The sequence below is a fragment of the Cheilinus undulatus genome, linkage group 6 (genome assembly GCF_018320785.1).
Source record: "Cheilinus undulatus linkage group 6, ASM1832078v1, whole genome shotgun sequence".
Classification (NCBI taxonomy): Eukaryota; Metazoa; Chordata; class Actinopteri; order Labriformes; family Labridae; genus Cheilinus; species Cheilinus undulatus.
This window is the reverse complement of record NC_054870.1, coordinates 52,258,886-52,272,731: the sequence shown is the minus strand read 5'-3', so window position 1 is coordinate 52,272,731 and position 13,846 is coordinate 52,258,886. Positions and strand designations below refer to the sequence as shown.

The following is a 13,846-nucleotide window of genomic DNA, read 5'->3' as shown; positions in this document are numbered from 1 at the left end:
CTTGTGCTCTTTTCAGCAATTTTTAAAACTTTTTTATACTATTTATACTTTTTCAACTATTTTGCTTTTAAAATTCTATATTTTGAGCAATGATTTCACATTCTTCACAAATCAGGTATTACACTCCAGCTTTCATGCTATTTTCAGCTATTTTCATGCTATTTTAAGCTATTTCTGTGCTTTTTCAGCTATTGAATGCCATTTCAGCTACTTTTAGGCTATTTTCAGCAAACTTTATGCTATTTTCAGCTATTTTATGGGTACTCTCAGCTATTTAAGATATTTTCAGCTTTTTAGGTTACTTTCAGCTATTTTTATCCCTTATTAGCTACTTTCATGCTATTGTATGCAATTTTTATGCTATTTTTGTACTTTTTGGCTATTTTCAGCAGTTCTTCCACAATTCAGCTCTAGCATCCCCACATAATTTTCGCTGAAATTGCAATTTTGATGTAGTTGATTATGAAAGACTGAGCCTTTCAGGAGCGCTCCTTTTATACCCAATCAGACCCTTTCACCTGCTACCAACTAACCTACTTACCTATGCAATCTTCCAGGTGTTACTATATCGTTCACACTCTTTTCATGCTCCTGTCCCATTTTTTTTTGAATGTCTTAAATGCATGAAAATCAGAATGTGTGCATTTGTCCTAAAAGTGTATCAGTTTGAATATTAAACATCTCGTCTTTGTGCTGGAATCAGTTTCATATGTTTGAAAAGGATCTGCACGTCTCTGTATTCTGTTTTTATGTCCCAGCTTTTTTGGATTGGAGGTTAACCTGCTGCAACAAACCTTTAAAAACAGAGCATGATGAAGCCTTGCTTTCATGTTGAATGTGGAGGTGTGGAGTAAATTTTCCCATCTTCCCTTCCTTCAGGATCAACCGTTTGGCATCCTGGCTGCAAAAACACGACGAGAACGGAGGAGAGACACAGGGAGCGGGTAGGAGCCTGACCGTCTCAGAGTGTTTCTTCACTTATGATGATTTTATCAGGAGATAAACTCCAGACATGGCAGCCCTCTCCCTTTAGAACAGTTAAACTTTAACCTGCTGTGGTCTGACTCGTTTTCCTGGCTCTGATGTGTGTACTCTGACGAGTGTGGATAGATGCTTCTGTACACGTGTATACTTACATGTTGGTGTGTGTGTGAGCTGTGTGTCGGGCTGCAGACGTGACACCCCAGTGTGATGTGGTGTGAACCCCCCCTCTCCCTCCCTTCCTCCACAGCTCTTGCCTCCGTCCCTCTTATTCCTCCAAAAAACACAAAGGCAGGTACTGTATTCGCTATTGGCTATGAGATGGCATCATCCTGTGTTCCTCCATGTACATAGGACACACGTCACTGTATGCTGCCATCTGCTGGAGACAGCCTGCAGTGTGCTCTCTGTGTCTCATACGGAGCCATTCAGTCTGTTTGTAACACCTGTAGCTCCCGTTTACACCTGGTGGTAACATCCTGATCCGGTCAGAGGTGGACGGCTCTGAAGATGATACATTTTAACAGCAGATTCACAATTATGGCAACAAAAAGAACAACTACTCACTCACCCCACCCTCAGCTTTTTGCTGCATGCTCTCCAGAATCCCTCCTCTCATACTCTAGGCAAAGATAGAACAAAATTATCAGCATCTAAAATGGGGGGGGGGGGGGGGGCTTTGGTAAATAAAGATTAAAATCATGTAAAGACGTCAGATACAAAATACAGAATTAAAGCTGTGTTTTAAATATTGAGCATTATACTTACTATTTAATTTGGTTAGTATGTATACATCACATATTTATTAAGATGAGGATGATGGAGGAGAAAGCAGGGACAGAGAGCAAGATGAGGATGATGGAGAAGAAAGCAGGGATAGAGAGCAAGATGAGGATGATGGAGAAGAAAGCAGGGACAGAGAGCTAGATGAGAATGATGGAGAAGAAAGCAGGGCCAGAGAGCAAGATGAGTATGATGGAGGTGAAAGCAGGGACAGAGAGCAAGATGAGGATGATGGAGAAGAAAGCAGGGACAGAGAGCAAGATGAGGATGATCGAGGAGAAAGCAGGGACAGAGAGCAAGATGAGGATGATGGAGGAGAAAGCAGGGACAGAGAGCAAGATTAGAATGATGGAGAAGAAAGCAGGGACAGAGAGCAGGATGAGGATAATGGACTAGAAAGCAGGGACAGAGAGCAAGATGAGGATGATGGAGAAGAAAGCATGGACAGAGAGCAAGATGAGGATGATGGAGGAGAAAGCAGGGACAGAGAGCAAGATGAGGATGATGGAGGAGAAAGCAGGGACAGAGAGCAGGATGAAGATGATAGAGGAGGAGAAAGCAGGGACAGGGAGCAAGATGAAGATGATAGAGGAGGAGAAAGCAGGGACAGAGAGCAGGATGAAGATGATGGAGGAGGAGAAAGCAGGGACAGAAAGCAGGATGAGGATGATGGAGGAGAAAGCAGGGACAGAGAGCAAGATGAGGATGATGGAGGAGAAAGCAGGGACAGGGAGCAAGATGAGGATGATGGAGGAGAAAGCAGGGACAGAGAGCAAGATGAGGATGATGGAGGAGAAAGCAGGGACAGGGAGCAAGATGAGGATGATGGAGGAGAAAGCAGGGACAGAAAGCAGGATGAGGATGATGGAGGAGAAAGCAGGGACAGAGAGCAAGATGAGGATGATGGAGGAGAAAGCAGGGACAGAGAGCAAGCAGGAGAAAGCAGGGACAGAGAGCAGGATGAGGATGATGGAGGAGAAAGAAGCAGGGACAGAGAGCAATATGAGGATAATTGACAAGAAAAAGCAGGGACAGAGAGCAAGATGGTGCTTGAAAACACAATATAAGTAAATTTAATTTAACTATAGTAAAAATATTGCATATTGATATAAAGAAATTACAGTTGAAAATAGATTATAATGCATAGATTTTCATAAAACAAAACAATGCCACATTTTTTGCTTGGCTGGCCAGCTAAGGTGGAGCTTGTGTCATTTTATGTCTGGGGCCCCAAAATTGCGGCATTCCTGTCGAGCGTAGAAAAGTGTGTTTTTGTGCTGTTTATTTGCATCATCCTTGATGTGCAAAGGCCGTAAGTCCTAACAGCTGCCCAAATGAACACAGCCAGTGAGGAGAAGGTGATATTGAAGTGTGGCATTATTCTAGAACTTGAACTCCGCTCAGGACATGAGTGCTGAAAACGCTTGTGCAACAGCGGCTACAACAGGCCTTTCTTGTTTATTAGGGTCAGTATGCATGGCTGCAGAAACCCCCTACTCTAGGCGTGTGTTAACACCAGGTGTAAACAGGCTGTAGTTCCGCTCATACCGAGGGTGCATGAATAAAATGTGCACACATTATTATCAGAAACATTCTCACAGTTAACTAATACTCTCTCCTAACTCATTCACAGATTAGGTACAGTAAAGCCTCATTAATGACCTGCTGCTGCCATCCAGACTCTTCATTCACATTAACAGACATCTAAGGACATAAACTCACAGCCTTAGAGCGCTCATTCACTTTGCAAACCTGCAGATGAATGTTATCATTAGACGACATGTAGTCATGATAGAGCAGTGAAAGGTAAATACAGCGCTGTTATTCCCTCCATCGCTCATACAGAATCAGAACCAAACCGGTTTAACGTTAAGGCAGACGGCTGTGGTGGATTATGGGAGAATGAGTGGCACACACCCATGTTACTCTGACTAATTGGTGTTTGTGTTTTGTCCTCACAGCCTACGAGGTCGTCGTCCGAGAGTATTTGTTCCCGACCTGGTTCAAGCGTACCTGGCTCACCGGGTCACACCATCTATGTAAGAAAAGACAGAGTTCTTCTTTAAAACAGACTTTTAGCTCAGCTGCTATAGTCAGGAATCATCCTGTAAATCAGGGGTGTCAAACTCAATCACAGCAGGGGCTGGTTCTACATTTAGGTCTAACCTGAGAGCTTAACAGGGTCAGCATTTAACCATGACTGTCAACTCATTTTAACCAGTGATGAAATATGAAAAAACAAAACCAGCACTAATTATAAGTCATTTGGAAATTCAGAAATCAAATCTGAGATAAAAATTCCATTTTATTAACTTAAAAGTTCAGAACACGAAATTTAGAATAGAAAAATAATGTTTTTAAAGAGCAAATATATGAGGAGAAAGTTAAATCATAAGTTTGAAAGGTCAAAATATGAGATCAAATTTGAAATCATGAGTTTAAAAATCAAATTTGACCTAAGATTTAAAATTGTGAGTCTGATAGTTCAAAATGTTGGATAAAAAGCCAAAATTCTGGGTTGAAAAGGTCAAAATATGAGCAAGAATTCAAAATGATGACTTAAAAAGTAAAAAAAAAAAAAAAGATTTAAATTCAAAATTGGGAGTGCAAAAGTTCAAAATATGAAATAAAAAGTCAAAAATATGATTTCGAAATGTTCAAATGTGAGAAAAAATTGAATTCATGAGTTTAAAAGTCAAAATATGGGACTAACAAGCCAAAGTTAGGATTTGAAAAGGTCAAAAATTACTTAAAATTTAAAACTGGGAATCTAAAAGCAACAAATGTTGCATATCAAGTTCAAATTATGAGTTGAAAGGTCAAAATATAAACCAGAATTCAAAATAATGACTTAAAAAGTTTTTAAAAATGATTTAAATTCAAAATTGGGAGTGTAAAAGATTGAAATATGATATAAAAAGTAAAAATTATGAATTTAAAATGTCAAAATATGAGAAAACATAAATAAATCATGCATTTAAAAGTCAAAATATGGGATTAAAAAACCAAAGTAAGGAGTTGAAAAGGTCAAAAATGACTTGTAATTTAAAATTGGGAATCTAAAAGATAAAAATGTGACTTATAAAGTCCAAATGATGAGTTGAAAATGCCAAAATATGAACTTGAATTCAAAATGATGACTTAAGTTTTTAAAAAATGATTTAAATTCAAAATGGGGAGTGTAAAATTTCCAAATATGATATAAAAAGTAAAAATTATGAATTTAAAATGTCAAAATATGAGAAAACATAAATAAATCACGCATTTAAAAGTCAAAATATGGGGTTAAAAAGCCAAAGTTAGGAGTTGGAAAGGTTAAAATTATGAACTAGAATTCAACATGATGATTTAAAAAGTGAAAAATATGATTTCAATTCAAAATTGGGAGTGTAAAAAGGTCAAAATATGATTTCAAAAGTACAAATTATGAATTTACAATGTCAAAATATGAGAAAAAAATGAACTTGTGTTTAAAAGTCAAGATATGGGACTAAAAAGCCAAAGTAAGGAGTTGAAAAGGTCGAAAAATGACTTAAAATCTAAAATTGTGAGTCTGATAGTTTAAAATGTGGGATTAAAAAGTCAAAATGATGAGTTGAAAATGTCAAAATATGAGCTAGAATTCAAAATGATGACTTAAAACATAAAAAAATGGTTTAAATTCAAAATTGGGAGTGTAAAAGGTCAAAATATGATATAAAAAGTAGAAATTATGAATTTAAAATGTCAAAAAATAAAAAATAAAAAATTGAAATCATGTGATTAAAAGTCTAAATATGGGATTAAAAAGCCAAAGTAAGGAGTTGAAAAGGTCAAAAAATGACTTATAATTTAAAATTTGACTTTTGATGAAATCTTTCTTAGATTTTTATGGCTTAACAAGGATATTTTAAATAATCAAGTTGAAGTTTAGATTTTTTTACTGGTGGAAATCTGCAGACCTCACACTGGTGGCCCAGTTAGAATACAAATATGATATGATCTTACAGGCCGGATAAAATCATTCCATAGACCAGATTTGGTCCCCGGGCCTTGAGTTTGACACCTGTGCTGTAAAATCAGCCCTAGAGCTTCTTCCAGACGTAGTTTTCTCCTGTATTTACCCTTGTCTGTGTTTGCATGTTTATCTCTGTCTCCCTAGGCAAAAGTAGACAATGAGATCCTTGATTACAGAGACCTAGCTGCCATCCCCAAAGTCAAAGCCATTTATGACATTGAGCGTCCCGATCTTATTACCTATGAACCTTTGTACACCACCTCCCTGGATGAGAGAGACGAGAGACAAGAGAGTGTGGGCGAGGTAAACACACGGACTGCATGCTTCTTCTCCTGCATGCACGCCATCTTTATGCACAAACAGAGCTGTGCATGAAGATAATATTCCACTCAATGATCCTCTGTTTAGCTGCAGGCTTCCATCTCCTCCTGGGGGAGTCTTATTCTTTAGGAAAAGACAAAAATAGGCAGATTAATGCAGAAAATGTCTTTCTGGAGCTTTCTCTGATGCAGAAATGAACCCTTGTTTTCTCTCACAGCTCCACACTGCCAGGAGGGAGCGTTCCCCGCTACCTGATGACAAGGTGAGATACGTCACGGCGTCCTGGGTTAGTTTCAGGGATTTTATCATCAACTGTGAATTCTGAAGCTTTTATTTTGAATGTGCATTGTATTGATGACGTTGGTGGCTGTGAGCAAACTCCTTTTGCCTCCTCATAAGTCAGAGTAAATGCACCACTATCTCTGCTTTGTACTGAGAGCTCTTAGAAAGAAAAGGAAAAGTTCCCTTCAGATATTCCTAGCATGTTTTCAATCTCCTGTTTTCCTCAACCATGTCGACACAAGTGTGAGGAAGGAAAATATTAGAGTGTGACAGGATGAAATCATCATCAGCATCGCTCCATGGTTGTTCGGACACTGTAAGGAGGAACTGTTGACTTTAACAGACTTTGGTGTCCATGCTCACTCTGACTCATGTTGGTAGGACTCGCTGTTAGAGACGTTTCAGAGCACGATTTAGAAAATCTAGAAAAGCGGTTCTCAACCCTGGGGTCGGGACCCCATTAGGGGTCGCAAGACACTGAGAGGGGTTCACCAGATGCCTTAAAGAAACTAAGAATATTTTTTAAATTACACTGTTGCCACTTTACAACAATTTTGCCAAATTTTAACCCGTTTTTTTTTCACTTTTTCCTAACAATTTTGGCACACTGTTGCTGCTCAAAACCCATGAGAAGTTCTTTCTCTGCGTGTCTCCTCCGTTTGCTTTGTTTTGACCAGGCACCTGCACAGTCACCTGTATTTTCTTTCCCATTTCTACAGCTTAAAACTTAGTTTGTGACAACACAAACACCTTCCTCACTGCCTCAATGCGTCTACTTACAACAATGAAGTCTTACAATGGAGAAGCAAGCCATGTTATTGCATTTTAATGCCATTTAGAAGATAAACAAGAATCCTTGGAAGCCACACCCCCCGAACATTTGCTCTGACTGTCACCAGTTAATATGACACACCGCCTGACACACAGACAACAGCCAAAGACGAGGACCAACCAATTACATTCAGGGATACAATGATGACTGGGTCCGCCACTTACTGCAGAACAAAAATCAGGTGGTTTCGCGAGCAGAAGAGCAATGACAGTAGTTGTGTGTTCTCTCAGATTCTGAGTGAGCTAAAGGCATGATTTTCCTCTCTCAGGCCACAATATTGCTCATGCGGGTAGAGATACTCTGCGCGCGAGCGGTGTGAAAGCTCTCGCAAAAGAAATTTGCTCGCGCGAATGTTTGACTCACATGTACAGCTCCTCTGCAGCCATGCACGCGGATCTCATATTTACTCGTGCAGATGCCGCCATATTTATAGCAATTTTTCATCCTATATTTTACCAAATTTCCACCTATTTTTGCCACTTTAAAGCCATTTCAGCCACTTTTTAATCCTCTTTTCCACTTTATTTGTCCTTTTTTGCCACTCTAACAGACTTTTGCCATTTTGGGGGGATTTTGTTGTCTCTTTCATTTTTTTTCCCCACTTCTAACCCATTTCTGCTTATTTTAAAATCCAATTTCACCACCTTATCCACCATTTTTTGCCATTACTAACCCATTTCAATTCTGTTTTTTAAGAAAAGGGACTTATATATATTTAAGAGGGCTACTTACTTCACAAATGATTAATAAAGATATTTGTTTCATTGATGAGTGGTTATTATTCAGGTTAGATATAAATTATGGATACTTCAGCTGACCTTTACAATGGACCATGGTTTTGCTGACCCCCAGTTTGGTTGGGCCCCAGAAAGCTCTACCTTTTATCCCCCTTTCTGGGCAGCCCTGTCTGCGCTGCACATGTTCATGGCTGTGTTCCTTGATCTAGAGCAGTGCCCGCGACCCCCAGAACAAAAGCACCAGAGACTGGGTCTCCAACTGTACCTGGAGGTGGTTGAACACAGCCAGGAACATTCAAGCAATAGTGCATACAAGGGGAGATAAAGGGGGAAGTCTCTGGGATTCAGGCAAACTGGGGGCCCATGGAGGTCAGGTAAACCACGATCCATTGTGAAGTTAAGCTGTTAAAACCGTATTTTATATTTGACCTGAATAATAACCGCTCTTATCAAAGAAACACACGTTTATTTGTTCATTTGTGTATAGCCTTCTTAAAATGATCATAACCACCATTGTAAAATGGTGGAAAAGGAGGTCAAACTAGTTTTTTAAAAAATATATTTGGGTTAAAGTGGCAAAAATAAGCACAGAAAGTAGTAAGAGGGGATTAAAAAGTGGCTGAAATGGCTTTTAAGTGCAAAAAAATAGTGGAAATTAGGTGGAATTGGATGGAAATTTGATATAAACTGTCAAAAATGGGTTAACTGTGGTTAAAATGGGCAAAAAAGGGGTGTAAAAAGTGATTCATAGAGGCAATAATGGGTCAGCAGTGGCAAAAATAGGCAGAAAGTGGCAAGAACCGGTTTATAAGTGCCAAAAACAGGCAGAAAAAAGTGATGGAAAGGGTTTAAAATGGACAAAAATAAGTTTTAAGTGGCAAAAATGGGCAAAATTGGTGCTAAAAAGTGATTAGAAAGGGTTGACGTTTGGTAAAATTTAAAACTATTCTTAGTTTTTTTCATGCATCTGGTGACCCCCTCTCAGTGTCTCACGACCCCCAAGGGGGTCCCGACCCCAAGGTTGAGAACCAGTAATCTAGAGGTAACAAATGCATGGCGGAGTTTCTCTCTAAAAATGTCTTTTATGAGCTGAAGGATATATCCTGGTCTGATTGAGCTACAATAATAATTTAAAGTTTATTATCTTCCCAGTCCTCCAGAAACATGTCGCCAACTCCACCTGCTGAGGTGAGTCTCCCTACCTCACTGGTGGATGTCCAGTAGCTGCTGATTTACCACCTGGTCTTTAATGACTTTGTTTCTGTGCGTCAGGGCTCGTACGACAGGCGGGAACGCATCCTCCAAAGGTCCACCAGTCAGGGCTCCATAGGATCACCAGTTTATAACCGCCACGGTTACACCCCCACCCTGTCCCGATCACCTCAGCATTTCCACAGACCAGGTGAGTCCTGAGACTAGACGCCGTGTTTGTGCGTAAACATGTCCTCAGACTGTTCAGGGTTAAATCTGTGATTTCAGGATGGCCGTTAGAGCTCTATGAGCTTTCACTGAAGGGTTCTCACTTCACGGCACTTTAAAGGAGAATTTCAACAAAATTGACTTTTGGTTGTTATTTTATTTTTTCTTTTAATTCTTTGGTTTGACATGAAAATCCCTCATCTTACAGGATAACAACTGTAAAGTCAATTTTGCGCCTTTAACAACTAAAAGTATCCTGATTTTTCTTTTCTGAAGTTTGATTTGAAAGTGTTACGGCCGGTTCAGACCAAAGATAAACTGAGTTTAGCCTGAGGGTGGGCTAAGGCCAAACAGGGAGAAGACATCAGACTCAGTCACAGCAGGGGCCGGATTCTGGATTCAGGTCTAACCTGAGAGCCCAACAGGGTCAACGTTTAACCTTAAACTGTCAACTTCATTTCACCAGTGATTAAATATGACTAAAAAAAAAACAAGCACTGATGATAAATCATTTGGAAATTCAAAAAAGAAAAAAATGATAAGTCTAAAGGCTCAAATCTGAAATAAAATTCCAGTTTATCAGTTCAAAAGATGAGAACATGATATCAAAAATAGAAAAGTAACGTTTTAAACGGCAAATATACAAGGAGAAAGTTAAATTATAAGTTTGAATGGTCAAAATATGAGATCAAATTTGAAATCATGAGTTTAAAAGTCAAAATTTAAATTGTGAGTCTGAAAGTTCAAAATATGTGATTATATGACAAAATTAGGAGTTGAAAATGTCAAAATATGAGCTAGAAAAATAAAAATGATGACTGAAAGAGTTAAAAATATGATTTAAATTCAAAATTGCGAGTGTAAAAGGTCAAAATATGATGTAAAAAAAATTATGAATTTGGAATATCAAAAAATGAGAAAAAAATGGAAATCATGTGTTTAAAAGTCAAAATATGGAACTATAAGCCAAAGTAAGGAGTTGAAAAGGTCAAAATATGACTTGAAAATTAAAATTGGGAATCTAAAAGATAAAAATGTGACATATAAAGTCCAAATGATGAGCTGAAAAGGTCAAAGCATGAAATGAAAAGTCAAAATCATAAGTTTGAGTCGTAATCTTGAGATGCAAAATTGTAAATAGGAAATAAAAACACAAATTATTCCCCCCCCCCCACATCTTGACTTTTGATGAAATCTTTCTCACTCTTCACTTTTTCAGATTTTTACAGCTTAACAAGGATTTTTTAAATGATCAAGTTGAATTTTACATTTTTATACTGGAGGAAATCTGCAGACCTCATACTGGTGGGCCAGTTAGAATAGAAATATGATATGATCTCGTGGACCAGATGTAATTGTTCCATGGGCCAGATTTGGCCCCTGGGGCTTGAGTTTTGCATCATGTGCAATTACACCGTGGGTGTCAAACTCGGGGCCCGAGGCCAAATCTGGCTTGTGGAACAGTTAAATCCGTCCCTCAAGCTTTTATCATATTTCTGTTCTAACTGGCCCACCAGTCTGAGGTCTGCAGATTTCCTCCAGTACAAAAATGTAAACTTAACCTTGATTATCAAAAATATCCTTGTTGATTCATACAATCTGAGAAAGTAAGGCGTAAAAAGAATTAGATATAAAAAAGTCAGGAATGTGGGAAAAGAAATTAATTTGTGTTTTAATTGCACATTTTCAATTTCAATAAGGACTAAAACTTAGGATTTTACATTTAATTTGATTTAATTTTGATTTAATTTAATTTGAGCATTTCAACTCCTATTTTTGGCTTCTTATATAATATTTTATACCTTTAGATTCTGAATTTTACATTTTTAGACATATTTTGTATTTCATCTTAACTTTGACTCCATAATTCCACAGTTTGGCCGTTGAGACACTGCTTTTAAAAACTGGAATCATATTCTGACTTTTATTTTCATGTTTTGACTTTTTTGGACTAATAGATTTATTTTTCTCAGATTTTGAGCCTTTAAACTTATTTTTTTATATTTCAAAATCATTTATCATCAGTGCTGAAGTTTTTTTTTTTTCATTTTTTATTACAGGTGAAATGAGGTTGAGAGTTTATGGTTAAATGTTGACCCTGTTAGGCCCTCAGGTTAGACCTGAATCCAGAATCTGGCCCCTCCTGTGATTGAGTGTGACACCCCTGCATTAGAGCCACGTCTCTGAGGCAGTCAGGTTTAAGGACTTTATTTGACAACAGTGCTAACCGTGGTGGGAGCACTGGCTGGTGGTTGGCAGAGATACAGAGACGCTGCAGAAAAAGAGGACAAAACGGAGTTAGAGAAGGAAAAAACTCTAGATTTAAAGGCCGAAGAGGACCCAGGTTACCCGACTAGACGCTGTAGTACAGAAACGCTGCAGAAAAAGAGGACAAAACGGAGTTAGAGAAGGAAAAAACTCTAGATTTAAAGGCCGAAGAGGACCCAGGTTACCCGACTAGACGCTGTAGTACTCAGGTGTCAGAGGTGAGGAGATCCTGATTACCAGTGATTATCTGCAGCTGGGGCCGCTAACAAGCTTCAGCCGTGACCGTCCATGAGCGATGGAGGCTGGGTTAAAACCAGTGTTAATTTTGGCAGCTATTTTTAATTGTAGTCTTAGTTTTAGTCTTTCAGTGAAGTGTATTTTAGTTTTAGTCACATTTTAGTCATTTCTTTCCTTTTTAGTTTCAGTCTAGCTTTAGTCAACAAAAACTCAAAACATTTTAGTCTAGTTTTAATCCATGAAAAGTCAACATTTTAGTCTAGATTTAGTCCATTAAACATCAACATTTTAGTCTAGTTTTAGTCTATAAAACATCAACATTTTAGTCTAGTTTTAGTCTATAAAACATCAACATTTTAGTCTAGTTTTAGTCTATAAAACATCAACATTTTAGTCTAGTTTTAGTCCATTAAACATCAACATTTTAGTCTAGTTTTAGTCTATAAAACATCAACATTTTAGTCTAGTTTTAGTCTATAAAACATCAACATTTTAGTCTAGTTTTAGTCCATTAAACATCAACATTTTAGTCTAGTTTTAGTCTATAAAACATCAACATTTTAGTCTAGTTTTAGTCTATAAAACATCAACATTTTAGTCTAGTTTTAGTCCATTAAACATCAACATTTTAGTCTAGTTTTAGTCCATTAAACATCAACATTTTAGTTTAGTTTTAGTCTATAAAACATCAACATTTTAGTCTAGTTTTAGTCTATAAAACATCAACATTTTAGTCTAGTTTTAGTCCATTAAACATCAACATTTTAGTCTAGTTTTAGTCCATAAAACATCAACATTTTAGTCTAGTTTTAGTCCATTAAACATCAACATTTTAGTCTAGTTTTAGTCTATAAAACATCAACATTTTAGTCTAGTTTTAGTCCATTAAACATCAACATTTTAGTCTAGTTTTAGTCCATTAAACATCAACATTTTAGTCTAGTTTTAGTCCATTAAACATCAACATTTTAGTCTAGTTTTAGTCTATAAAACATCAACATTTTAGTCTAGTTTTAGTCCATTAAACATCAACATTTTAGTCTAGTTTTAGTCTATAAAACATCAACATTTTAGTCCGGTTTTAGTCCATAAAACATCAACATTTTAGTCTAGTTTTAGTCTATAAAACATCAACATTTTAGTCTAGTTTTAGTCTATAAAACATCAACATTTTAGTCTAGTTTTAGTCCATAAAACATCAACATTTTAGTCTAGTTTTAGTCCATAAAACATCTACATTTTAGTCTAGTTTTAGTCTATAAAACATCAACATTTTAGTCTAGTTTTAGTCTATAAAACATCAACATTTTAGTCTAGTTTTAGTCCATAAAACATCAACATTTTAGTCTAGTTTTAGTCCATAAAACATCAACATTTTAGTCTAGTTTTAGTCCATAAAACATCTACATTTTAGTCTAGTTTTAGTCCATAAAACATCAACATTTTAGTCTAGTTTTAGTCTATAAAACATCAACATTTTAGTCTAGTTTTAGTCTATAAAACATCAACATTTTAGTCTAGTTTTAGTCCATAAAACATCAACATTTTAGTCTAGTTTTAGTCTATAAAACATCAACATTTTAGTCTAGTTTTAGTCTATAAAACATCAACATTTTAGTCTAGTTTTAGTCCATTAAACATCAACATTTTAGTCTAGTTTTAGTCCATAAAACATCTACATTTTAGTCTAGTTTTAGTCCATAAAACATCAACATTTTAGTCTAGTTTTAGTCTATAAAACATCAACATTTTAGTCTAGTTTTAGTCCATAAAACATCAACATTTTAGTCTAGTTTTAGTCCATAAAACATCTACATTTTAGTCTAGTTTTAGTCTATAAAACATCAACATTTTAGTCTAGTTTTAGTCTATAAAACATCAACATTTTAGTCTAGTTTTAGTCCATTAAACATCAACATTTTAGTCTAGTTTTAGTCCATAAAACATCAACATTTTAGTCTAGTTTTAGTCTATAAAACATCAACATTT

General features: G+C 36.7%; 1 protein-coding gene across 9 annotated transcripts in view; it reads left to right on the top strand.

Moving 5' to 3' along the window:
• Window positions 1-13,846, top strand: part of LOC121510981 (actin-binding LIM protein 1-like) — a 141,485-nt gene that overhangs the window by 97,510 nt on the left and 30,129 nt on the right. For all 9 annotated transcript variants that reach the window (XM_041789420.1, XM_041789428.1, XM_041789424.1 and 6 more), the window contains exons 8-13: window positions 880-944; window positions 3,726-3,803; window positions 5,906-6,064; window positions 6,300-6,344; window positions 9,086-9,121; window positions 9,206-9,335. In XM_041789420.1, the coding sequence (XP_041645354.1) occupies window positions 880-944; window positions 3,726-3,803; window positions 5,906-6,064; window positions 6,300-6,344; window positions 9,086-9,121; window positions 9,206-9,335 (513 nt within the window). The remainder of the gene's footprint in view (window positions 1-879; window positions 945-3,725; window positions 3,804-5,905; window positions 6,065-6,299; window positions 6,345-9,085; window positions 9,122-9,205; window positions 9,336-13,846) is intronic.